The sequence below is a fragment of the Haplochromis burtoni genome, unplaced genomic scaffold, assembly GCF_018398535.1.
Source record: "Haplochromis burtoni strain Fernald_Lab_line unplaced genomic scaffold, NCSU_Asbu1 Contig_206, whole genome shotgun sequence".
Classification (NCBI taxonomy): Eukaryota; Metazoa; Chordata; class Actinopteri; order Cichliformes; family Cichlidae; genus Haplochromis; species Haplochromis burtoni.
This window is the reverse complement of record NW_024582567.1, coordinates 187501-214002: the sequence shown is the minus strand read 5'-3', so window position 1 is coordinate 214002 and position 26502 is coordinate 187501. Positions and strand designations below refer to the sequence as shown.

Sequence of the window (26502 nt, the reverse complement as noted above, 5' to 3'; positions counted from 1 at the left end):
CCACAAGGCCAGTAACATTGTGGGGACGGAGCTGCACTCTCTAAATGTGGTGTCAGAGAGAAGGATGTTTTCCAAGATAAGGACAATGCTGGACAATACCTCCCACCCAGTCACAGGAGCACGTTCAGTGAGAGACTGAGATTACCCAAATGCACCACTGAATGACACAGGAAATCATTCCTGCCGGTGGCTCTTTCTCTGTAAAATTCATGAATCTAAACCACCAGTACACACTGCAGTAGTTGCACACCCTTATGATCTGCACATCCTATACAGGAATATAAGGGCACTGCAATTTCAGTTTTGTCTATATTCAGTGTTGTCTAATATATTGGGATATTTATAATTGGAGCTATTTTCGTTTATTAGAGCTGTTTTGTTCTATTTTTAAATTAGTATTATTTCATTGGTACTTTAACTTGGTAGTAACTGTTCTTACTTGGAACTGTGAACACACAATTTCCTCTAGGATTCTGATTCTGATATTAGAGGCCACTAAAAATCAAAATGGGCACAGGACATTTGGACTGGTGAAGAAGACTAGGTATAATGCAAAAGGCTGCATGACGGATGGATGAATGGATGCATTCATTTAACTTTTATATGCTTCAGACATTGAAACGAAATTGTAGAAGATAGTTTTGCAAACCTGTAGCTCATTCTTGGCTTCTTTGTTCTTGATCCAGATTTTTCCCTGTGTCTGTGGGTCAATAAGGAGGGGGAAGCGGGCAGCTTTGGTTACAATAATGCCATTGTGAATGGACAGGTCATCATTTGGCAAACCCTGTAAGACACAACATGAATAAATGGTGAGGGTCAATCTTGATGCTTAACAGTATCTCCACCAATGATAAATGGTCCAGCAATCAATGTTTCCTGGGATCCTCGTTTAAAGATAAATAAAAGATATTAGCAGCTACCAGTGCTACCCATCAGCGTTTTAGTAGCACCTATGGTGTCAGTTTAAAAATCCTAAATTGTCTGGTTTTCAAGTTATCTGATTTACAAACTGGGCGTCCACACCACCCGGTTGGCGACCCAGCAGACTGACAACAACACCTCATCAGCTTTTTACTGCTGAGGGGTAAAAAAAAATATGACTGTTAACATAAACTAACATTTACACAAACGTTAAAACAACTTAAGCTAACAAAAATGTTAGCAATTCTAGTTAGATTCCCATATATTCACAAAACTTCTTTCAACTACTAACTACTACATTACTGTTACTACAACCAACAATAATAATAATGATGCTATCAGTTTATTTTTAATTAACCTAATTACCTTATTTTCCGCAGGATTTTAAGGTGCACATAAAATCCTTTAATTTTCTCAAAAATCGACAGTGAGCCTTATGTATGAATTCTGGTTGTGCCGATTTTATGTGGTACACAGCACTCAAAAATCTGTCAAAACATGTTTTAGTACAACTATGTTTTGGTAAGCTACGAAGAATTGATTGTCAGAGCGTTATGACAACCGTAGTCAAGAGCCTTGCTGAACAATCTGGGTCCAAAACTCCGTCATTTTCAGGACAGGTCCCAAAGTCGAACAAACAGTGCGACATCACAGAGAGTTAACTGTCTAAATTCTTTCGCATTTAATAAAATGATCAGCGTTGCTGATTTACCAGGTGTAACGATTACGTTTAACATACAGGCATCCATGAAAACAGAATTTATAAGATTATAGTTATAGGTTAGATTAGAGTTAGCAGGAAGTTAGCTCGCTAGTTTCAGTCTAAACATGATATATATATTTTTTTTAAATAAACTTTATTTAACAAACAATGAGTATACCGTCTAAACATGATATACCATGTTATGACTGAGAGATTTCTGAAAAAAATTAAAACATACAGCTCTGCTATGGCTTCCAGCATAAATGAAGACAGAAAACTAAACAGCAGTGATGCTTGTAGGGTTACTGGGTTGGGCTAGCTGGTATATAATGCTGTGCTACATTACATGTGGCATTAATATGTAAAAACATCTCTAGTTAGCAAAATAGATCACTGACCTGAAGGTTCCATTCACTAACTGTGGGCGCATCAATGAGCAGTTCAGTCAGATTGAGGTTGTTACCAAACGGGATGTAACGTTGCTTCAGCTCTCGCTGCCAGTCGTTCAGCAGAAGGTTACGAAACTCCTGATTGAAAGGTCCTGAGTAAGAAAGAAAAGCTGTGGCCAGAAGAACATCACCTGGAACAGGAACAAGCGTTGTTACGTGTACATACTTATCAGTACACATCAGTGTATCAGTTACATATTAATCAGATGTGGCACTGCCTATGCACTGAAATGAGAACATGCCTAAATATTAGTGGGGTAATTTTAAAAGTGCAAGAAATTCCATGTCAAACAGTAGCATCACGACCATCCCGCTGATAAATTAAAAACATTAGCATACAATAACGACATGACAGATTAAGGTTATAACTCCAAGTATAACTGCATCATCAGACAGAGATTTTTCACTTCACTGCACATTATTTATCCACAGAACATTTCCCATATCACACAAAGAACTTCATATTATTATGATAGATATTTCTTATTATGTTGCAGAGGCTAACTCTATGTTTTTGAAACCTGCTGTGAAACCCACCCACGAGCCGTTTGGTTTGGACAGCAAACTCTTTGCTCTGTTCCGTCCATCTCTCCTTCTCGCCAGCGAGACCGCTGATGAGACTGGACGCTGTCTGCATCTTGTGTCTGCAGCGCTCAGCATCCTCCAGCAGTGTCTGATGGGAAAGGGGCCCGCAAACAGGTCAGTAGGTTGATGTGTCTATTTAGCCTTGTGTGTCTGTCCAAGTGTGTCTGCCTCTATCCAAGTCTTATTCCATCATCTGCACATTCGTGGATTAAACCCCTAAAAGCTCATCTCTGTTCATCAGAATTACATACCCGCCATCATTATCTAACTTAGTACGCATGAATCTAAGAATATTTGCCTCTTCCCTCGGCTGCTCACCAGTGAACTGCCCCTTACTGCATGCGCAAGCCACACTTTAGGTTTTTTTGCTTGACAGAGAGGGACACAGTGCCCTTCCACACTGCTGAAGTGTGTGCTTTGTTAAGCAGGAGAGAAAAACCGAGGGCTTCTTCTGTAAATCAAGAGGACTATAAAGGAGAGGTGGTGCTGTTCCAACAGGTCACAGGAGAGAAGAAGTTGTGTGATGTGTCAGGAACACAGTGACTTGGGCAAAATAAAGAAAATGCTGGGTGTTAAATCTGTGATTACAAACAAAGCATACAAATGCAGACAGATTAACACGTCCTGGGAAGCTTGTATTGCCCCAAGTTATTGTTGTTAATGTTATCTTCACTTTATCTGTCTTCTTTTGCTTTCCAGGACTCATTTTTAAAAAATATGTTTTACCACTTTATAAAGGGGAAATATTGAAAAAGGCATGTGGCCTGTGCTATGAAGCAGAATTTCATCTTATCCTGGTACTTTCAGGGCTAACCCTGAGTTTTTTGTATTATGAAGGTGGTTTACTTCTTACCGAGTTATATCACCATGGTAAATTATGCTGCAAATCTAACTTGCCTTTTAAACATAATTGAATTAAACACTTGATTACAGTCCATCAGATTCTGTTTAGATCATCAGTATCTTAATGATTGAGCTATGATATTTTTAAGCATGTCTGTTTCCTTCCCATGAGCCTAGTGTTCCCAGTCTTCATCCAGAGAGCCATCTAGATTTCCAGTTCTTTTTCAGTTTTTTGCCTTTTATTGTTTAGTTATGGACTTCGACTGCATTTCTAATAAAGCTTGCTTTCTGTTTTACATCGAGACTTTGGTCTTCACTTTGAGCCACTCCTGTCCATCATCAACACCAAATGCCTTTGCAACGAGCCTTTCAGTCTCACTTTTAGCCCTGGAAGATGAACAGTCTCTGCATCTTAATCATGACATTATAACCTGTTCCCGTCCTGGTCTCTTAATCAGGGAGTCTTGATTCACTTGCTGTTCCATTAAGATGTTACATTTCACATCACAAAGTGTACTGAACATGGGGAAAACACAGACCAGATGCTCTCACAGACCTCCACAGAGGATTAACCGGTGTTACTCAGTCACTTCAGTAACTAAGGTTCAGTCCTTTTTTTCCTTTTAGCCAGGCTGTCACAGATCTTATGGTACATTTGTCATACTGTACATACTGCAGTTTATAATAATATTGTTATTACATCAGTGGCACATTGATATTCTCAAAAAACATTTTTCTTTCTTGAAGAATGTGGGAAAAAACATGTAACAAATAATAAACACAGTTTATCCCCTATAGTAGTTGTTGCACTTTCAAATAAAAGCTAAAGGTATTAAATTCCTATATCAGGAGCAACACACAGGTTTTGTGTACTGAACTAAATTACAGTTGTGTTTTGATGAAGTTGCTGACCTGTTTCTCCATCATTGCTTTCTCATATTCCCCCTGTACCACATCAAGCTCTGCCTGCTTGGCGTCTAGCTCAGCCTGAGCTTTCTGAAGGTCTGCATTAGCTATGGTCAGACGATTCTCCTGCACGGCCAAGTTAGCCTAGAAAAGACAGAGCAAAATATGGGTGTTTGTGGTTGGAGGATGTGTTAGTGCGTGTGCGTGTGCACGTGCGGGGGGGGGGGGGGGGGGGGGGGGGAGCTGTGATGGTTTGTTTGTTTGTTTGCTTTGTTTTTTGCACATTAAAAGCTTCAGGTAAAAAACAGAGAAAAGTCATTAAATAGTTAAATGGTTAGTGGGGTGCCAGTTTAGCTCACAGCATGCGCAACCCACAAAGATTAAATGCAGCAGCCAGCGTTCAACTCTAACCCATGGCCTCAATTACCAGTGTGCTATCTAATAGAGGCAGAAATGTCTGAAAATGGTTAGTAAGATATTTTAGAAGAATGGACATAAACACTGAAAGAAAGAGTTTGAAGATGACAGAAGTAAGCAAAAAGATAGTTTGTGTATAGAGCTAGGGTTGTAGAGAAAACACTGAAGCTCAAAAGCTTTGGAGAAAACTTGAGAGTGTGCTTGGTGTGGGATAAGGAAAAAACATAGCTATTTAATATTAATTGACATCTGAGGGGAACATCCCTTCTCATCTTTCTGCATGTCTGTCCATTCGACTGTATCTCTGTATCCAGCTTAAAGGGAAAACACCACTGGGCTCGAAACCAGAAAATCTGTTTTGTAGGCTGTGCTCCACAAAAGGTCAAAATAAAACAACAGCGCCGAGGGATGTGTATATATGTAGCTGTGTGTGAGTGTGTTTGGAGGGGGATTAGGGAAACAAAGTGGAAAGGAGGAAAAAGAAATTGGTGGCTAGAGCAAAAAGAATAGAATGCAGTTAAGAAAAGAGAGAGGTGTTGAATGAGAACTAACAAGGGTGACAGCAACAGATGTCATCATCAGGCAACATTTCCAAAAGCATAAATGTACACTGTAAATGCCTTTAAATGACTATGACCCATCAGACATTCACAGCAGCTTGTATTTACTTGTAGTTAACCGAGTGGGTGATTCTTCAGAAGAATTTTGCCTTTTGTCTTGGTGAAAGCACATGTTACAGCCATGGGTCACTTCGCTCCTTCATCTGGCGTGATTAGCCCTGTCTGTTTTGTATGCTTATTAGCATGTGCAAGCCCCTGTTAATGATTGGTGCCTGGACTTGTCTCTCATCCTGCCTCCTGGCCTGCTCTGCGTTCTCTCACGAATGACTGGACAGTTGCCCCGGTGCAGTGGTTCAACTGGAATACAGCACTAATCACAGCAGCAGCTTTAAAAGAGCTGCCAGTTTGCTATTCAGGACAGTGTGAACAACGTGCCATGCTGTGTTTCCTGATTGCATGAACTAAAGGTTGCTTGTTAGCTAGTTTTGTATTGTTTGTAGCTAACAAGCTTCTGCAAGCAACTCAGTGTAGTGCTTCTCATGATTCTGTAACCTCTTCCGTTGACCAAGCTTGGCACACTCATCCAACTAGAGACACTCAGTTTAGAGGGTGACTAGTTAAGTAAGTTTGTCCCTTTAAAAAATGATAAGTAAAAGAGAAATTAGTTGAAGTAAAGTTCAGTTGCTTCTGGTTAGAAAGCGGTCATTGGCACTGTCTGGCATCTTTATATCCACTTTTCCGTCGTGCTTAGACTACATTATCTCTAAACATATTTTCTAAATTTCTATATTTTTTTGACCAAATAATTTTCTGTTTTGGAAGAATTAACTGCTGAATAAGGTAAGGCTGAATATTAACACTTTAGAAACGTTCTAACATTGAAAATGTTAGCTCTATATTTTCTACTAAGTCCTTTTTCCCCAAAAACAGCCACAGATCAAGAAAATGTTTGATTTAAAGGTCAATCATGGATGCAATACACCGTTTTTCTTTTTGCTAAACACTTTACTTTGCCTTTAGTGGCTGAATTTGCTGATCCATTTAGTTGTCAAAAATAGCACACACAAAAAATGACAAAAATAAAGATTTAGTATGTTTGTATTTTATCTCTGGGGTAAGCATGGAGGTGAGAGAAGGCTCAGCTGGTAAGCTTTTAGCTTACACAACTTGTGATGCTGTGCAGTAATAATCAAGACTTTGCACATATTTTCTGCAGATATCAGATCTGGGTGTGTGGATTTAATAATTCATAATTAATAATTGAATAATTCACAAGGATTCCAGTGACATAAAGCGAATAAATAGTGCAGCCTGCTGCATAAATAAGGAAAAATAGATTATATCAGTCTCTTGGATGTAATAAAAAAAAGCGCTTCCCTTCAGTTGTAGAAAGCATGAAGAGTGTCTAAAATGTAATCTTTTTATTTTCAGCTCATGCCAGATTATCAACAAGATGTTTCACTGTATTGAATAAAACGAGGATGTCATGATCTTAAAAGAAGTATTTTTATATTTTCTCACACACAGTAAATCCTACATTATAGGATAACCTAAATTCTCAGATACTGATTAGTATGATTTTGCCCCACCCAGCACTCTCTCACTCACTCTCACCCAGCAGTCTTTGAGCACAAGGAGTCTGAGGAAATCCATTTTCAGGCTTGTATCACAAGATTAAAAACGTAAGCCTTGAAAATCTGAGATGCACCCAATGTTTATAATCAGTGGATAAATACTTCTGAATTTTGCTGCACTTCAAACTTCTACCATCAGCAAATTATTGCTGCTGCAGTGTGGAAATGTGCCTTTTTGTGCCTTTGTGGCTTGTGGTTTTTCTACAGAATGAAATGTTTCATATTCATCAGATTGGGAGAATAGTCCAAAAAGTGTGTGTGTGTCCCTAATGTTACACATTTTAGGAGGTGTTTCATAATACATATTTGTAAGGGTGAGTTTAACTTACAGATGCCAATTGGTAGTCAGTGGAATAGTAGATTATTCAGTTCACTTTCTGCTTTTCTGAGGAAGCACTCTACTAGATCTGCAATAATGTTTGTTACCTTCAAGGGCAAGACCTCCTTGTTGATGGAAAAGAAGGAAGCCATGGCTTTGGTCCAGGATGCTATGCCAGCTACATTGCCACACACCCTCTTGGCTGTTTCGATGTTGTAGTCAGGCATTTCGAAATAAGGCTGCAGGAGCTCCACAGTTTCCCTATTAATGCTGTCCTTGGGGAATTGCTTCAGGAGGGGAAAAGAGGCAGAAAAAACAGAATGAGTATGCGGCGGTTTAATCTGGGACTTATTTCAGCCTTTGCATTTAGACAAATGCTGAAAATGCAAAGCTATACAAAACCAGAGAAAATGAAAAACATACATACTGAAAGGGACAAAGACAGAAAATAGAGCATGTACTCAATTGAGACCAAAATTGCATCAGGATGAAAAAAAAAAACTATTTAAATCAGGGCATCAATGGGTTATGTTTAAAATAAAAGGTGTTTACAAATAAATATTTTAATAAGACATGAACCACTTTTATGGAAGTGCAGAGACTAAACTCTTAGAGTCTAAGTTTAGCCCTTTCTATTATGTAGAATGTAGCTTTCATTCATGTTAAACATGGCAAATAACACAAAGCATAAATCCTGAATCATGTGTTGAGATAATATGAGCACTTCAGTCTTAACTATATACAAATTAAATAAATGTTACTGCACCTGCAGACTGCCCAGGAAGTTTCCAGCAGTCATGAGTTTTAATGACTCCTGCCATGAAGGAGTGTTGCAGTTCTTCTCTGGGTCAACTTTCACAGGGTTGACCTTCCTCTGGAAGAGCAGCAGCACGCAGTCCATGATCCGCATGATGAGGTGAGGGGGGCGACCGAGTGTCCGTACTGTGGCAATATCCGACGGTTTAATTGTCTATGTGAGCAAAGAGGACAAACGGAGAGCGGGAGAATTTAGAACAGTCGTTTACTGTATGGCATGACCCCAATGGGAGAGCTGGAAACGTGTGACAAGTAAGTCGAGTAAGGATTTGACGCCAGCAAACTGGACAAACGCAGAGCATGTTAGGAGACGATTAGAGCAGCGCGTTACTATGACGAGAACAAAGGATAAATCATTTGTTTCTCATTACCGTGTTCAAAGAAGAGACAGATACATTAATGAGGATTATACCTAATTCTCCAGTTTCAGAATATAAAAGCAGAGGAGGTGTGCAGAGGGAAACAACACGAAGACTGTAAGTATAAACTGTGGCAGAATTAGAGGAGTTCAGGAGAGGGTGACACAGGATTTCCTCCAGGGACTGATTAAAACAAGAGACAGCAGACCAGTAAAGAAAATGTTCCTGTGAGAACTGTTCGGCTGCTTTACTCTCTTCTTATCTTTTCTTGTTTTGCACTTCCCATTTCTGTTCTCTCTTCCTTGCTCCATTTCCACTCAGTGCAAGCCTGAATTTCCCACTAGAGTGTCAGCCACCAGACAGTCTGGGTTATCATGTACTTCTACTTTCACTAGCCTATATCCTCTATTCTCCTACAGCTTCTTATGAAAATCTCTCACTAAGCCCATTGTTACAAAATAAAATCATCACTCCAGTTCAGCAAGAACTACAAAAACTAAACCATTTTATGCTTTACTGTCATCATTAATCCACTGTAACTATTAGCAAATCAGCTCCTTTTGTATGACAAGGAAATGTTATAGAATGGTACTGTTACCTTGAGTTTGCAGACATACAAACTCGGTCCTTTTAAAGGCTGGGTGAATATCCAAATTAATCACGAAACAGAACCGGTCTGTGAATATTTTAATGTGACAGTGTGGTATGAAAAGCCTGAAGAAAGGAAACATGAATTCCTTCAACTCCTCTGCCACTAAAACTGATGTTCTTGAATAAGTTAGAAAATATCTTTTACTTTAATCTCGCTATACTGCAGAACACCAGCAACATTAGGAAGTGTCTTGGGTTGTCTGTTTAGAAATCCGAGGTTTCTATATGCAGTTGCACGATAACCTTTTTTTAATGAGGGAATTGCCACAGGAGCTCTGCATGCAACCATCTACCCAGGAGGACAGCTTTAATTACAATGCAGCTAGAGGCACCAGACGACCATACTAAGTTTAGACACACCAGGACAGTAAAGCTGCAGGCAGAAACATTCATACAGCTTCACACATTAAGTCACAGAGGGCTTTAAGTGGCACCCTGAAGCAATACATAGTAAAAGAGCAGGAGAAATCTAAATTGGGTAAATGTAAGTCACACATTAAAGCACAAAAAGACTGCCCTCACTTTTTTAAATATTCAAGTTATATTGTAGGGTTAGATCATGAAGGCAAAAGCAAATATGCTTTGCTTTACTGGATCAAACATGCTTACATTCACCCCCCTAAAGCTGTGACACAGGAAAAACTCTGCTTATGAGTGAAATAATCTAATAGCTACAAGACTCGTGGTGTCTACAAGATGAACTTTGATGACTCTGGTGATCTCCCGCCTTTTTTCACTGGCACTAACATTAGGGTGACATTTGGCTCATGAAAGCCAGTTCAGACAACGATGTCACGTTGCTGTTGAATGATTAATTGCAATCATTTTTCCAGCACATTTTGTAATCTTCAGATCATTTTAATTTTTGTCTCGTTAAGTGATTTATGATCAACTACCTGCAAAACTAATTATCCTATAATACACCCCCCGGTCCAACACACACACGCACACACACACACACACTCACACTCACACTCACCGCCAATGTGGTACTCAAAAAAAAAATACTCAGGCTTAACATTTAAACTGAAATGGTTCGTATAGCATGTTGTGAATCTCTAGCATGGCTATAGGCTCTGAGTGATTTAAAAGAAAACAAACAAACAAACAAAAAAGACGTCTGAACGTAGATATGTCCACCTGAGAAATTTAAGTCTGGAGGGAAGCCTTGGAGGCATGTATTCAACATTGCTGTTTCAACATCCCATACCTGCAGCGCAGCCTCTGCCTCCTCGAGAGCTGGCCGGGCAGCTTCGAGTTTCTCCTCAGCGATGGCCTTGTCAGCTGAAATGCTGTCCACAATGGCCTGCGCCTTGTCCTTCACCTTTTGTACCTCTACCTTCACTCGCTCTGCTGCCTGGGCTTTTACTGTCACCTCCTTCAACACCTGCACAAGAAAACAAACACACATTATAAGTGACAGAGAAATGATTTGAAGCTGGGAGACTTTCTCAGCTGAGAAAAGATCGTAAGTGTGGTTAAGTAGAAAACAGAATGCTCAATCCAATGGGAGATGGCAGATCTGAGCATTTGTAACACTGAAGAGGCTCTACCTGATATAGAGGTCTCTGTATAACAAGAGTGAGTGTTCACGAATGGAGGAAAAAAAAAGGGGCGGCTTAAACTGCTTCACTTATGCTGAAGCATGACTGTAAAAAATACACATTCGTCCCATTAAACATCTATTTGTCTTATTTCTCTCACTGCAGGAGGATAATTTTACACAACAATACAATATTCCCCAAACAATCACTGGAAAGCCTGATTCCCAGCAATGGACACAATAAACACTTCATCTCTTCATTCTGTGTTCACTTTCTTATTAATGCATGAAACTTTATATTAGTGTCTAATACAAACTAGCATGTATCCATTCAATTCTGTTGATTAGTTCATAGACCGTGTTGCTATTTTAATAAAAATGCAACAAAAAAAGCCAGCTGACGCATTCTGTATGCTTGTTGAACCTTAAACCCACACACATACAAATAAAAATCCCCTCCCTGCCTACAAACGTACCATATCAGCCTTGTCATTGGCAATCTGTAGCTCCTTCTCTTTCACCTCCAGTTCTTTGCTGAGAGCTGCCACTGACACCGATGCCTCCTTCAGCTTTTGGAGACCAGTATTCATCCTGAAGAGGAGAAATTTTGAATACAGTTGATCAAGTCAAATATGATTACAGCAAACTTGTTGCTTCTGTGTACTGTCTGTCTACTATCTGGGTTTCTGTTTGCTTAAATGGCAACACAGCTTGCATATGTTATCATTTGCACAACATTGTTGAACTCATTTTGAACAATTTACCTGTTGGCCAAAGTCTGAACTTCAGACCTCTTTTCTTTATAGATGGTTTTGTAGCCTTGAATGAAGGATAAATAAGACTTGGGTGTGACATGGGTGGAGCGTCGGTATCTAAATTCAAACAAATTGGGTTACATTAATACTGCAACATGCTAAATATTATGACAATCATCATGCGTTGCAGACACACATAAAACAATCTTCACATATATGCATATAATCTTCAAACACACATATATATATATATACACATATATATTAGGGGTGCAACGATATTCGTATCGATATTGAACCGTTCGATACAGTGCTTTCGGTTCGGTACGCATATGTATCGAACAATACAACATTTGTAATTTATTTTATCAACTTTCCTTCTGACAATGCTGTCTGTGTGGAGCGCTCAGTGAATCTGCGTTCGACTACTCCGCCTAGGCTGCACTGTCGAGCGCAGATCCACTGAGCGCTCAACACAGACAGCATCGTCAGAAGGAAGAGCGCAGGGCAAGCTAGCGAGACAGAAGTTAAGCTCTCCTTGCAACATGGCAAATTGAACCTCCCCCACCCTCATTCAGATCTGGCGTTTGGAATTATTTTGGTTTTCATGTGACGTATGACCCTGAAGGTAAGCGCGTCATGGACTAAAGTAAAACAGTATGTTGGATGTGCCACGCAATGCTCAATTACATGGGTGGGAACTAGTGTGTTAGCGCAGTTAGCTCGTTAACGTGTTGGCCGTCTAGCCCCATGCACGGGGCGATCGGGGTAGCTCGTTAACGGAGATTTGCCGTGTTGTGGCGTTAAGGTCATTTAACGAGATTAACCTGAAAGCACTAGTGGGAACACAACGAATATGACTGCACATTTACGCCGACATCATCCTAGTGCAAAGACAAAAACAACAAGCATGCTACTAACTTTAGCCGAGTCATTTAGACAGCTGTTAGCACATGATTCTCCTTATGCTGCTGAGAATATAGCCCAGAAGAAGCGGATAGTATAGCTTTTATTTTGGAAAGAGCATTTCTCTGTAATAAACTCTCTTTTCCAAAGATGAGTGATTCCTCAATCAGATACAGGGCTCGCAAATCGCTAGCCCGACGTCCCGGGGCTAGCGATTTTTTTCAGCGGGCTACCCTGCCCGTCGGGCTATTGTAGGAAGGAAAAATATATGTCAATGCTTTTGCATTCTTTCAGAAATGTAGCTGGGTAATTATGTCATTGGCATCGGTGAGCCACTGTCAATATGTGACATATTGAAATCGCGTTTGAATTTGCGCTTGTTTTTTTGCTTTCACTTTGCAATCGTGCGAACTGTGTATAGAGAGCGACAGCACTGATCTGTGAGTGATGATAATTTGTGCACCAATTCCTCTGACATCGTCTTATTAATCGTTAGCTTACTATGCAAACATGACAAGTGAAATCTCCCGCAGCTTAAACATGTGAGAGGTTGATCGCCAGAGAATCGCTGAGCTTATGTGAGTGCGTGTGTAAAAGCAGCAGGATATATATTTCAGTTCTGCTGAGCCAAATAAGACAGGTCAGGGTGAAGAAGTGACAGCCAAAGAAAAGCTTACCACAAAACGGAGAAGTTATGACAAATCAGACTATAAGGCAAAAAGAAAGTGCAGCTTTATGGTTTCATGGACAAAAGAATTTCTGTGGCTGCAATATGACGAGCTAAATAACCAGGGCTGCACATAAGTGGTCCGCAGGTGCGCATTCGCTGTCAAAATAAAAAACACGCACAAGGGTTAGGGTTAAATTTAAAAACTGTACTTTTGAGTTAAAATATATATTTATAATTTTAATAAATTTTAAAATTAAAAAGGCATGAACATTTTTTTTGTATCGAAAAAACATCGAACCGTGACACCAAAGTATCGAACCGAACCGTGAATTTTGTGTATCGTTGCACCCCTAATATGTACTGTACCTCTGGAAGTAGTCCACACATTTCTCTGCTACACCATCCTGGAAGGAGCCCATGCACTGAACTACCTCACATTTAACCTGGGCTGAGCAGTCTATGTCATAAACAGACAGGAAGTGCTCTGAAACTGAAGGACAGGAAGAAACGAGACAGGACATTATTAACTGAAGAAAAACCTCAGAGAGCGCAAAGAAAGTCGATATCTTGTATTCATATAACAGCATCCACTTTGAAATAAACAGAGTATAACATGTACCGCATACATTTTTGAAAAGAAATGCGAGCACCAGACAGGTCACATTTGTGAAAATAAAACTGTGTGTTAAAAATACCTGCAACCAGTGCATCTTTGGGCCAGCGGCTGAACCAGTCCATGGTGCAACCAGAGATCAGCGCCGGAAACTTCAACGCTCGGTTCCGGAACTTCTCCCCAACAGGGGAAAAGCACAGAATGACGTGGAGATTATGTCGAACTCGTGACATGAAGTAATCGTACAGGTTTCCGTTGGTTGGAGGTCGCCGGGGAAACTCTCGCTTCATGACAGGGATGAGATCATTGAGGATATCATCTATTTCGTCACGGGCAAACAAGTTGGACACCTGAAGGCAGAAACATGCAGTTGTGTCTCTGATATCACAATACTGACGGACCTAACCATAGTTCGCTCGTTTAACACTTTTCTTAATTTCGGCTGTCGTCTCTTACAACTCATGGCCGCAGCGTTTTTTAGCTGCGTCCAACAACTGCCAGGTCCCGGCATACTTTTTTTTAACAGGGGGGTGTGATGAGCTGATGGAGCTCCGATGTGTCTCATCCTCCCCTGCAGCCATTCCCAAGCCACACCCCGCCACAATCCATGTACCTGTACTGCTGTGTATTTTAAAGCTCAAACATTTCTACTCCGATAATAGTGCCAACCAAATCTTTTACAGAGTAATTTTTCAATCTGATCTGATCAAAGATTTCCCATACAGAGATCTAGCAGTTGCAGCTTTTAAATGCAGTGATTAGCACTGTCACCTCACAGGAAGGCTGTGGGTGCAAACCTTGGACGTTCTCTTCAAATACAATGGCTTCCTCCCACAGTCCAAAGACATGAATGTTAGAAACATTCATGTATTTCCCTACACAATACTGTGTTTTATTGACCATTTTTTAACATTATTTTAATTGGATCTTCTTCTTCCTCACACTTCACAATAGTTGTCACTTCTTCTTACCTCAACCTCTTTCCTTAGCAATTTCAGTAGAAGTGTATATTGGTTGGCTGATGAACTAAATATATGTGACTGCTGGCAAAAAATCTTGAAATGGTGAGTTTTAAAACAGCTTGCTGGGTGGGTACAAGTTTAACCAAGTGGATGAAGGTACGAGATTCACTGTTTAAATGTTTTAAGCTGAGTCATTTCTCCAAATCCCTAGTTTCCATTAGAGAGAACATGTAACTCAGATTTAAGAAAGTGAAACAGTGTCATGGGGGACTATGTGGTGTTGTGGTAAGTGTCCCTAACCATCTGTTACTCTCACAAAAAAAACAATATCACGATAACAGCTTGCTTTTCCTTTTTGTTTCTCATCTCTGTCACTTTCTCTCACACACAAACATCCTAATACTACTGCAACACAAACTCCCTCCTACAACCAAACACAAACATGACCTACAAACCTCTCACCTACACACAAACAATAAAAAAACAACAACAATATCGTTCTACCCAGGTCACCACTTAAATTTACCCCACCTGGTAATGCAGCTGCTGCTTAAACTGTTATCAAGCCACGGAGGCAGAAGAAAAGGTGACATGGGAGCAGGGGGGAAAGGCCAAAGATGAGGAGGAAAGGAAACAATAATACTATTATCAGGCAGACAGCGAAATAAAACATGCAGACACGTTTACATACACGAGATTAGAAAAGAGGAAGTGCTGGTTGAAAATGTGAAGAAAAGAAGACGAAAAGATGGGAAAATAAATAATTGAAAGAAGGGAAAACAAGTGGGAAACTAACAGGGAAAAAGCAACTGCATGGCTCTTATCATGGTGTTCCCATAGTGTTAAATGTCAAATCCAATGATATCCACTGACTTCGAACAGTGTAAGAGCTTCAGCTTGGTGAGTGCTGGTAAACCTCACTGGAAGCTTAATACTTGTCACATGTATTGATCTGACTTCTGACCTCTTTTATTAAGTGACTTCCTGAATAACAAAATGTAAACATACGGAGTTCAAAATAAGGGCTTTGAAAGTTGTCTAAATATCCTGTGGTGGCAAAAATTCATACAACCCCTCCCAACTGTGTAAACAAACATGGAGAGGAGGAGAAAAGATGAGAAGGAAAGGGAAGAGAGTAAGAAATGTGCATAAGAACTAGCGGGGAAAAAAATCAAAGGGCAGGACTAAGATGAAAACAAAATTCTGGGAGTGGAGAAAGAGTCTTTCAGCAGATGTAATGAAGAATGCTGTAGTACACAGAGGTGTACTTGTATGTGATTGTCCATTATAGTTTCATTTCATTACAAATATCAAAGAGAAAAAAACTGCAACTCGGTCATAATGGTGAGGAAAATACACTTTTAAAATTGCACTGAACTGATACGACTCGTGCTCTCTTAAGATTGCATTCATGAAATGTTTACTGCACTCAAAGAGGAATGCAGTGCTAAAACAAAATGTTGTCTTCTAACATGCTTCTTTATCCTGCTCTTTTCCTTATCTTCTCACACAGGCCTCAAAGGTTTTTCATGTTAAAATAGAGTCCTTTCTCCCAAATGTCACCAAGTAATTGCTTGTTGAGGACTATTGGGATTCTCTTTAATATTTTAAGGGCTTGACCTCACAATTTGAAGCACTTTGAGTAGACTTGTGTTGTAAACTGATGATTTTTAAACAAAACTAAATTAAGCTGACTTGAAGTGAATATACACAGCTATCTGAGCGAGTACAACAGTTTGTAGGTTTTCCAAAACTATGTGTGACTGTTAAATAGCTGGTGCCAGTGCTTTCATAAAAAGATAATATGTGAATCAGACAATCATAGTTGTGCCAAAGAATTCATAAATTGTACAGTTTTCTAATAAACACCACCTCTAAGTCCACCTCTCCAGTAACTATAAAGCAATTCAAAGGCAAATTACAAAAATGTAAATATAAAATGCATGCAATATAAAACATTAAGTTTGCAAAGCATGCAAAGAAAAGTTGCAGAACAAAGACACCAATGGATTGAAAACTTGCTTAAGGAAGCACCAAGTAGCTTTCTGTACTGTAGCGCCTTACAGACCAATTACAGTAACATTATCTATTATAAAATATCAGTATGAGTCATTCAGATGGACTATCAGACAATGAGACTCCAACCTCTTACTTAAACTTGGAACCATATATTTTTCAACACCAACACTAACTGAGCTCTGTAAACAGTTTTATAAACAGTTAAAGTTTTATGGCAGGCTTACATTTCAGACTTTGTGATATAATTTTAGGGGATGAACACAAAACTTGCATTAAGTGTTGAGGAATTTCAGCCATTTAGCAGAAAAGTCAATGAAAAGTCAGTCAGTCTTTGTCCAAACCCATCTAGAAAAGCAAGAGTAGCTTTGGAAAAAAAACATTTTAGAGAATATATAACTAAGGTAAACCTGTATAATAAAGACAGGAAATAAAAGGTATGGATAACACTTTGAATGCCTTATGAACAGAGACTGAAGTGGCCCAAAATAATCTAAAAGGCCATTTCAGCACCTTCAGCTAATGAGCAATAAAATTTAACAGAATGCGTATTGGTGTCGCTTCCAGTGACGGCATGATACGGCTCAGTACATAATAAGAATAATTACATTTTCTGCTTAAGCTCTCAGCACATTCCATATTTCATTCTTGACCCTGTGAAGGCTTTATGGTGCTGATATTATTAAAGTTACTAGCGCTAGCTAGAGGCTGTACTTTAGCCTGTTTCGCTACAGAACAGGAGTTTGAATAAATAGAGTAACTCGTTTTGTTTTGTCTTTTTTTTTTTTTTAAATAAAGGTGGGTTATTTCGAGTAACTTTTCACATAATTCAACAAATATCAGAAAACACACAAACTATGTCTGCGCATTTTGCCCCAAAATTCATTTTAGAGTTTTTAAATCAGACATGATGAGTTGCTGACTTGTGTTTTTGGTGAAACATCTTGCAAAACAAACTGAAGTATTCTCCTTTATATTATTCAAAAGTTCCATGAAAATACTGCACTAGGCAGTTTGGTACAGTTTAGTGCAGGCTATGCCAGTTACTTTCAAACACTGTGTTGAAGTTAATAGTGACACACTAAGTTGGACTGGTACGGAGCAAGCTGTAGTGTTCATGGTCAATATTAGGCTGCGTCAAGTGTAGCATACATGAATTTCTATTTAAGAAGATGATGAAGATTAGATTCATCTCCCCAAATTCCATCTTTTATACTACCTTTAAAATATCTTGGGGTTAGAAATCGGCCATATAGCTTGTGAAACATGTGCTTATATCTTGTTGACTTCACTTAGCTAAATCCACAAAGAGAAATGGATATCATGGTAGCAACATCACATGGCAGCTTATCAAATAAGACTCTACTAGTGGCTCAAAACAAGTTAGAATGCAACTTATATCTAAGTAACTGTTTCCCCAAGCTATAACTCCTGATTATATGAACCATAGGATATACTGTAATATCACCTGAAAAACAACAACAGAGCCAATGCAGTCCATGCACATGCACAGCACTGGATCACTACTGTCTATTAATGATATAAAAGAAGTAGAAACAACCAGATGCCTTTTTAAAGATACCTTAACCTCTCATCGATTATTTAATTTAAAACTATACAACTTTCAAACACTGCACACTGCATATTCTCTTGTTGTTCTGGTCTCACAGCCTTAACTGTGACCCACATTAAGTAGAGGATTACATTACTATGAATACGGATTATTTGGAATCTTTTCTCCTTGTGTGTGCTGCTGACCTCTCCAGATGACAGCACATTATTCATGTACTCCAAGAAGGACTCGTCTTTTATTTCGTTGTCAGTAAAGATGAAGCTGATGCCTTTTCCATGCTGGCCAGCTGTTCTGTACAAACTCTTCAGGTCATCCATCAGGTTGGATGTATTGTATGAGCTGGAAAAGAAAAGCATAAAATAAATATGCACACCCTTTCTTCACTAATAACTAATTTTACAGCTTCTAAAACTCATCCATACGTAGTTAAATGCAATCAAAAAGTGCAGCAGCAGAAAACTAGATCGCACAAAAACTTTAATTCATCTATTTATGTGCCAATTTGCATGAAATTTCTCATGAGATTGAAGCTCAAACTACATTTATTGGTGAGAGCGGTTTTAAAAAAAAAGTGTCGTCGCACCAGTTTGAGGCTTGGACGATGAAAGTGAAGCACATCTTAGCTTGAAAGTTCACCTGCTTTAGTGTGTGAATGTCAAATTTATTGAATTATAAAGAGGCAGATGAAAAATAAGTTAGAGGGAAAATGGAAGAAGCTGCAAATTGGAGATATTAACTGCATAAACAACATGAGAGAGAAACCACAGATTACTTTCATCTGGTTCTTTAATGATTATCAGTGAGATGAGATACTCCATCCTGTAGTTAATAAGAAATTATAACAACAGCCCTAAGTGGCTGGGAGTTACGCTGTGACTGCCAGACTAGATACGCATTGCTGGTTATTAAAAATAAACACACCTGTTCCCAACTCAACCCAGCAAAAGTGATGAGTTGACCAGTTTGTAAAAGAAGAATAATATTTGAGGACAAAATAATGGCAGTTTGAGAACAATGTAGCTAGTTAAGCAAGATACAGGTAAAGAGTAACCTCTCCACTCAAGGGAGAAAAGCTGCTTAAGTGAAAAGTAACATTGTGTCAGCCATAAGGATAAAGAGCCCGGACACAGACAGCATGACTACTAGCCACTCAGGGCTGCTGTGATGATAGAAATGCTTCTTTATATGCAGTCTAGTGTGCTTCTAAGAATCCACTGCAGCATATATACCAAAATAAATGCTTTTAAAAAATCTCTAGTAGGAATAATAGTGTTAGGATAACAAAGTTTAAAAGAAATTGTGTACATTAAAGCAACAAGAAAGTCTAAGTTACTGTACAGACAGAGGGAGAGAAAGAGAGTAAATTGAGTTTGCATGAAATAAGAGAACTATCTGTACTGGATGTGCATCTGAAAATCAGTTTTATGTGTGTATCAGAGAGAGCAGATGAAAAAGAAGGAAGGGGACACACAATAGAGGTATCCGTTTTCACCAGGGATAGCTGTGAAGCTAAGAGGACAAACATGTGGTTCATTAATATTAATAGGAAACATTAAAATCTGTTTGGCGAACAAAGTGTGACAATAAATGAATGTAGGGACTGAAGGAGGAAACTACTTGACAGGTTTGGAAGCACGAGTTAGTGATGGTGAGTTAGTACGTTAGTGAAGCCAGAGCTTCTGAGATATCATATAATTAGTGTGATATCTGTACCTCTAATGAGAATATACTAGCTGCTGGGCCTGAGAGCTGATAATGCAGAATGTTTCTCATCAGTGACAAAGGTTCTGAGTTTAATGGTTTGATTATAGATGATTATATGATTAATGATTAGATTATAACTAAATCTAACGATTATAAAACAAGTTTAGTTTGACATGTTTTGTGAAGGAATTACTCAGAAAAGGAAATCTGACAATGAAAGGTGTTACTACCACTCCACAATCCAATCCTTAGGAGGTTTACAACTTACACCACCCTACCTACATCATTAATAATATTAATATTAATTTTTGCCAGCACACTACCGTGTGAGCGTGATCTGGAAGATCTTGTATCCAGCTATGAACGAGGCCAATCTGGTCAGGCTCTGTTTGCCAGAACCCCCAACCCCCACCAGCAGGGCATTACCTCCCGGTGTTCGGATTATCCTCGACACCTACAAATACACACAGAGCTAGAGTCAAATAAGCATGTTTAGATTTGCAGTAAGTTGTAGGCAACAAAAGAAAATAGCAAGCAAAGTAGGAATACATTAAAAAGATAAAGTAGGAATCTGTGTCTGAGTGCAAATGTCTGGGAGTGAGCAACTGTTTGTGAACGCTCCACAATTTATACTCCTTGAAGTAAAACTGTTAGGATATTCTTTGGGCTTTAAGGTGGTCTGAAAACATTAATGGAGGACTTTGAAATGTAAAAGCCCTGACTGATGAAAACGTTAGGAAGTGTAGATTATTTTGGTTGGTACAAACACGACAAAAAACTCTTTAGAGTACCTTGACCAAATGTATCATAGCATCCTGAAAGAAGACCATATCCATGCCAGTACCCCTAATGCTTTCATTGTAATGGCTTAGGAACATGTTCAGACGGTCCTTTAAAGCCTCAAATGATTCAATAGGCTCGTACACTTTGGGCAAATCAAAGTCTGAGTCTTCTGGTTCTTCCCCTGTGAGGAAAAACATGAAAGCAAGTCACAAAACTGAGAAAATCTCTTAAATATATATATTTCAATATAGTCAGACTCAGTAGTACCTGTGGCCTCGGGGGCATCTCGCAAGAAGTCAACAAAATATTTTTCTGCTACATAGTCCAACATATTCTTGTGCTCTTCACCAAGATGTTCTTCCACCAGCTTTGCCAGAGCCTGGTCAAACCACTCCACATCATCAGGCATCGTGAATCGATCCGCTATCACACGCTTGCACTCATGTTTCCAAAGTGCCATCAACGTCTGGAAAATATATGTTACGTTATTTTTCTGTTAGACAGAAGGTAATTAGCTACATGGAATAAAGTAATAATAATAAGTAATAACAAAGTAATGACTGGTAATAGGTAAAAGCACTGGGGTAGCTTAGTTACTGCAAAACTGTATTACTAGTGTATTATTTGACTTAGGATTTTTAACGTGAAGTCAGACTGTCAGCTGATATTTTTAACCTAGTTATTTTTGACCTCAGCAAGCCTCCTGTGACAGCTCTTGCCACTCAGTTTCATACTGCTGCCACTTCCCCTGTTTGTCACTTACTCAGTCATGCATATTTGTCCTTGGAAAAATCCTGCATGTGTGACCAAAAAAAATTGTTTCTCCAGTGGAAATCTCAACATGTTCTCAAGTTTTTCTTAACTACTTGTCATGTTAGAAATGAGGTAATTAAGCATGCAAAATCCATCTCACCTGGACAGAGGTGACAACTTCAGCATTGGTGCTGAGCATGCCTTGCCAGATCCTGGAGAGATCCCTCAAGTTAAAGATGTAGTGGAACTTTGCAGGAGTTGGAAGCATCTTGACCTTAGTCAGCTGCCAGAGACGACGCGTGAGGGAAACCAAACGAGGTACAGTGCTCTGGACCTCCTCGCTAAAACCACGTCCTGTGCAAAAGTGGCCCTCACCGATCACGCCTGTGTCATAAAGTCGATGTTTAGAAAAGTTATATATTTTTTTCCAAAGTAAAGGATACAGTGTGTTTCGTGAAATCACTGTATGGTGGCATTTATTAGTACTTAGTTCATCCCTCTAACTTGCTGTGATATATATATGATTGGCAACTATATTACAAGCACACAACACCTATACAACTGTCTGGAAATGGTAAAATAAGAACAAATAAAATAATGTATGTCTCTCAGGACATACATTATACATTATGCCTTAGACCTTGTCATGTATGAACATGTAATGCGAAGTAATCCCAAAAATATAAATGACTGCAGAAAATTGACTTCTTGCAGTGTTTTACCCACCAAATATCTTGTCTATCGAAGCATTGGAGGGCAGCGTGCAGTTAAAGATTGAGAACTGCCTTTTCAGTCTCTGTGGTATGTCATTACGGCCCCCTCCAGGATGAATCATTGCTGCCAGGAACTGAACATCCACAATATTTGTGAACTCTCCAGGTTTTTCCAGATTGAAGAAACCATTCTGTTCCATCAGCTGCCTGACAATCTCATTAGTCACCTGTGATTGAAAGCAAGAAGCTTAAATCAAGAAAAGTTTTGTTTTTCATTTATTTATCATTAACCAGTATTATGAATGAAAAAACACCAGTAGAAATGTTATAATGACCTGGTCTCCCCACTCATTGATGACAGGCATGTTGATGTCATCTATAAAAATTGACATTTTCTTCCCAGCAGGCGGTCCATAAGTGGTCCCCATCCTCTTATCAACATAGCTCTCAACAGACCTCTAAAAAAAAGGAAAAAAGGGAGGGATGAGGCAAGAAAAAGTACAGCGAGATAAAGAAAGAGATCTTTTAATTTCAACTGAAATGTAATTCATCACAGATCATCAATATCACACATGTTTATATTCTTTAATGGCAAATGAACACAGTCATGGTGTTGGTTTTCATTATAGACCTGCTCTGTGCATAAGGCATTGCCAGGTTGGCAATGCCTTATACAACTGCCCCCTGCCTTGCATTGAAACGATTACTTTCTTCCTGTCTTTGGCTGTGTGACTGCTGTCTACTCTTACTACTTCAGCTGTATCTCATCACTCGATCGGTCCCTGAGTGTGCGCAGTAAGGAGCCTATAATGTGCCTTGTTACTCAGCTGTATTCCGCCCTCTTTCCTAGTTTGTGTCTATTTTGGTTTCACTGTACTTTGCATCCATCCTTAATATCTTTTGTTTTTGGTTTTACTAAGCCTTCAGCTAATTCCTGTGTTTGATCTCTTGGTGTTACGTTCTGTTGCATCAGCTTTCATTTTTAAAGTTTGCTCTTTATTCTTGTTTACCTGCCTGTGGTGTTCTCCCCTCTTTAACTGAACGCTCCTTTTAAGTTAAAAATTCACAGAGTGACACACTTCTGTTTCTTCTAAATTAAGAGAAACGTAGGCAGGTGACCTGCTGCTTTACCTGGAACATTAGTGGTGTAGTAGCAGAAGAGAAGTTGAGACTCTTGCCTATGTGGGTCTCAGGGTCATACTTTGACATGTAGCTCTTGATGATAACAGTCTTGGCTGTTCCTTGCTCTCCAATTAGCAAAACAGCCTATAACAAACATATTTAGATTTGCCATCAGTCCAAATTATCCCAACTAACTTCCACGTTATAGGATAACATGAGAAGGACGACAGTAGAACAAGACCGCGAACAGTTAACTGTGTCCTCCAATGCAAGAGAGGCACGTCTACGGCATATTCTATGAGGAAAGATCAAAGGGAAAGTAAGAGCATATCCTCTGCGTCTGCTGAGCATAAACACATGATGCTGATTTTGTAGTTACATTTAAATGTTTATCCAAAGTTTATTTCAAGTTGTCTCTCTGGAGAAAGTACATGACTCATTGTCAAAGTCTAAAAACAGATGAGACCTTCATAAATGTAAATATAGAGGATTTAGAAAAGACACAAAACACTCAAGAACAGGAAGGTCAGATTAGACTTTGAAAACAGAAAACAGCTAAAAAGAGCCTTGCACAATTATCCAAAAACTAAAACTAAGATTGCTTGTGCCGGAATGATGGGAAAAGAAAAGTATGTGGAACATCATCACATTGTCTATCAAACATGGAGAAGGCAGTTTAACACTACGCGTTAAAGCATGCGCGTGTAGGCTGTCACTGGAAGCGGGTCACTAGTGTTTGCTGATGATGGAAATTACTCTAACTGGTAACCATACCTTGCCTTGCTTTGCAATAGTCTGGGTTAGGAAGTCTGTTCTAACGTTGTCCACATTGGGGACCAAAATTGAGCTGTACTCTGGTGTGAATTCAGATGGATAAATGTATTCCTCCACTCTGGTGTTCCAATGGACCCAATGACCTGGAAAAATATTTAATTTAATTTTAATAAGTTAAAGCTTGTTGTAGAGATCAACACAAAATATGAAAATATTTTTTTAAAATAATATTAATCCAAGGATATTAATTCAGTTTATCACTAAAAATAATTTTATATACACATATGTACTTTCCATAAGTACAACATGAGACATAATGTCTCTGCCTACCCAGTAACTAAACAACGCCATCTGACTGAAAGTTAATGAAGCCATGCTTACCATCTGCTGTGACATAGTAGTCAAACATGGTGTCCTCACTGTCAGGAGGAATGTCTGGCAAGTTTAGATGAATACTCTTGTTTCCTCTAAGCCAGATTTCCATCTTCCTCCGATCATCCAGTTCAAGTACGGCCCCAGCGCTCCACATTAGTGCAAAGACATAAAGTCGCTCCAAGAACTCTCTGGATAAATCGCCACACTGCTCCTGTAAATTGATATCCATTTTAAGATGAGGAAATTCAGGGATCATTAAAAGAACCCAAAAAGGAGATGAGCACTTCATAAGTTAGGCCAAGTCTATGAAACTGAACATACAAAATATATGGACAAAACTATGAGTCCCAGTCTGTATAATGGGTATAAATGTGCTTAAAAAGGTTTTGAAAACATAAATACAAGTTGGTCTCACTATAAATTTCCACTTCTACTTCAAGAGTCACTTATCAATGAAATATTCATTAGCTGCTGTTCGTGTGCACGTCCAGTGGATGGGAATGACTCACCTTAGGTGGTATGAGTCCCTGTAGCATGTTTATGCATTGCATGATTACAAAGGCCTCTAGCATGTCCATTTTGAACTCTAGTGACTGCACGCAGAAGCGGTAGAGCTCGGAGAAAGACGAAGAGAAGAGCTTTCTCAGTATCTCTGCCTCATGTGGGGACCGTTTCTTCAACCAGCCCTAGAAGCAGCAACAGCATGACTCTATTTAGTCAAAACTACATGCAGTGCACAGGTTTTAAATTATATGATTCACAAGTAAATATTGCCTTAATATACCTTGATTTCAAACTTTTACGAAATGAAACAAAAATAATTACAACCGGTTTTTCACCTCTAGTATGGGGATCCAGGTGAGCACAGAGGAGCTCATGAACACCATGCCATTGCGTGAGACGGTGGCTGGAGAGGCATTGTCGATGTTATGCGGCTCAAATACCACCTTGCAGTTGGGAGCCATTGGTATTCTGTCTCCATTTGCGAGTGTAAGAGTTCTGTTGTCATCCAAAACTGAATTTAGGTTTTCAATCCAGATGGCGTCAACTGGCCCATCCAGCACTATCCAGATGTGCTCTCCTGTGAGGGAAACAAAGTGTTTGTTTACATGATTACGAAAATGAGGTGGTATGAAGACCTTGTGCTGTCACCCTCAAGCAAAAATGAGCTACATTTCTGAATATGAATTTAGTGCAGACAAAAGAGTTCAAAATGTTTTCTTGGCTAACCAGCAATCATGAGCTATCAGTTTGCAAGAAAAACAACAACTGAGTCATTTATTTTGTGGAATTTTAAATATGAACAAAGAAATCCGTTTCTCCTCGCTCTCCTCCCAGTTGGAAAACATCCAAAAACAGAAACACAAAAGACAAATTGCGTCTGAAACAAGCAAAAGGCTGACGTTGTCTGACGTTCAGGCAATATCGCACAATAAAGCTGCTGTTTGAATGTGGTTTACACTCTAAATGCTGAGAAATCAGTTCCTTTGAATATGACTACTACATGAGCACGTGTTTTACACAGAAGTTACCAGATGATACACACAAGGCTGTTTCTGCATCAGTTAAAACACAATGAGCGTGGACAGCACACAGCTGTTTTCACAAAGTACTTCTTTTCTTTGAGGAATATCTACTTGACCCAGGAGCTGCTGCCCTGTCACATTGCCACATCTACTTTTCTACACTGGAATTCACTCTGTCCAAAGTAGCAAGCTCTGCAAATGAACAGGAAGTAGCAGCAGGAAAATAATGCAAATACGCAGAGAACACCCCACTCATAGAGATGCAAAACACCATCAGAACAAGTAATTAATAGATGAGATGTGTACTTAGACGCATAAAAGCAAACATGGAATGCATACGCAATTGCCCGCAGACATTTTTAATTATCCGTGTAAGCTTAGAATTAAATAGGAAGATTAAACAGAGCTTTGTTTCCTTTGAACCTTCCAACGTTGTCCCAACGTATTAATACTTAATTGCAATAACCTACTTGAACTGGTTTGTCAAAGTTCTCATGGAAAACAATGTTTACCAATGATTTTTTGCTTTATTAATACCCAAGTGTGACATA

At 39.1% G+C, this 26502-nt stretch overlaps 1 protein-coding gene across 1 annotated transcript in view; it reads right to left on the bottom strand.

The window, feature by feature from the left end:
• dnah5 (dynein, axonemal, heavy chain 5) overlaps positions 1 to 26502 on the bottom strand; it is an 88430-nt gene that overhangs the window by 27330 nt on the left and 34598 nt on the right. Inside the window, exons 48-70 of the mRNA XM_042226304.1 lie at positions 25265 to 25506; positions 24935 to 25111; positions 24432 to 24636; positions 24051 to 24193; positions 23286 to 23420; positions 22490 to 22612; positions 22168 to 22381; positions 21602 to 21825; positions 20956 to 21154; positions 20697 to 20869; positions 20229 to 20359; positions 18387 to 18540; positions 13733 to 14000; positions 13404 to 13527; positions 11471 to 11578; positions 11183 to 11297; positions 10374 to 10550; positions 8104 to 8307; positions 7445 to 7624; positions 4414 to 4551; positions 2611 to 2746; positions 2023 to 2204; positions 650 to 784 (exon numbers count right to left, since the gene is read on the bottom strand). Coding sequence (XP_042082238.1) covers positions 650 to 784; positions 2023 to 2204; positions 2611 to 2746; positions 4414 to 4551; positions 7445 to 7624; positions 8104 to 8307; positions 10374 to 10550; positions 11183 to 11297; positions 11471 to 11578; positions 13404 to 13527; positions 13733 to 14000; positions 18387 to 18540; positions 20229 to 20359; positions 20697 to 20869; positions 20956 to 21154; positions 21602 to 21825; positions 22168 to 22381; positions 22490 to 22612; positions 23286 to 23420; positions 24051 to 24193; positions 24432 to 24636; positions 24935 to 25111; positions 25265 to 25506 — 3887 coding nt within the window. The remainder of the gene's footprint in view (positions 1 to 649; positions 785 to 2022; positions 2205 to 2610; positions 2747 to 4413; positions 4552 to 7444; positions 7625 to 8103; positions 8308 to 10373; positions 10551 to 11182; positions 11298 to 11470; positions 11579 to 13403; positions 13528 to 13732; positions 14001 to 18386; positions 18541 to 20228; positions 20360 to 20696; positions 20870 to 20955; positions 21155 to 21601; positions 21826 to 22167; positions 22382 to 22489; positions 22613 to 23285; positions 23421 to 24050; positions 24194 to 24431; positions 24637 to 24934; positions 25112 to 25264; positions 25507 to 26502) is intronic.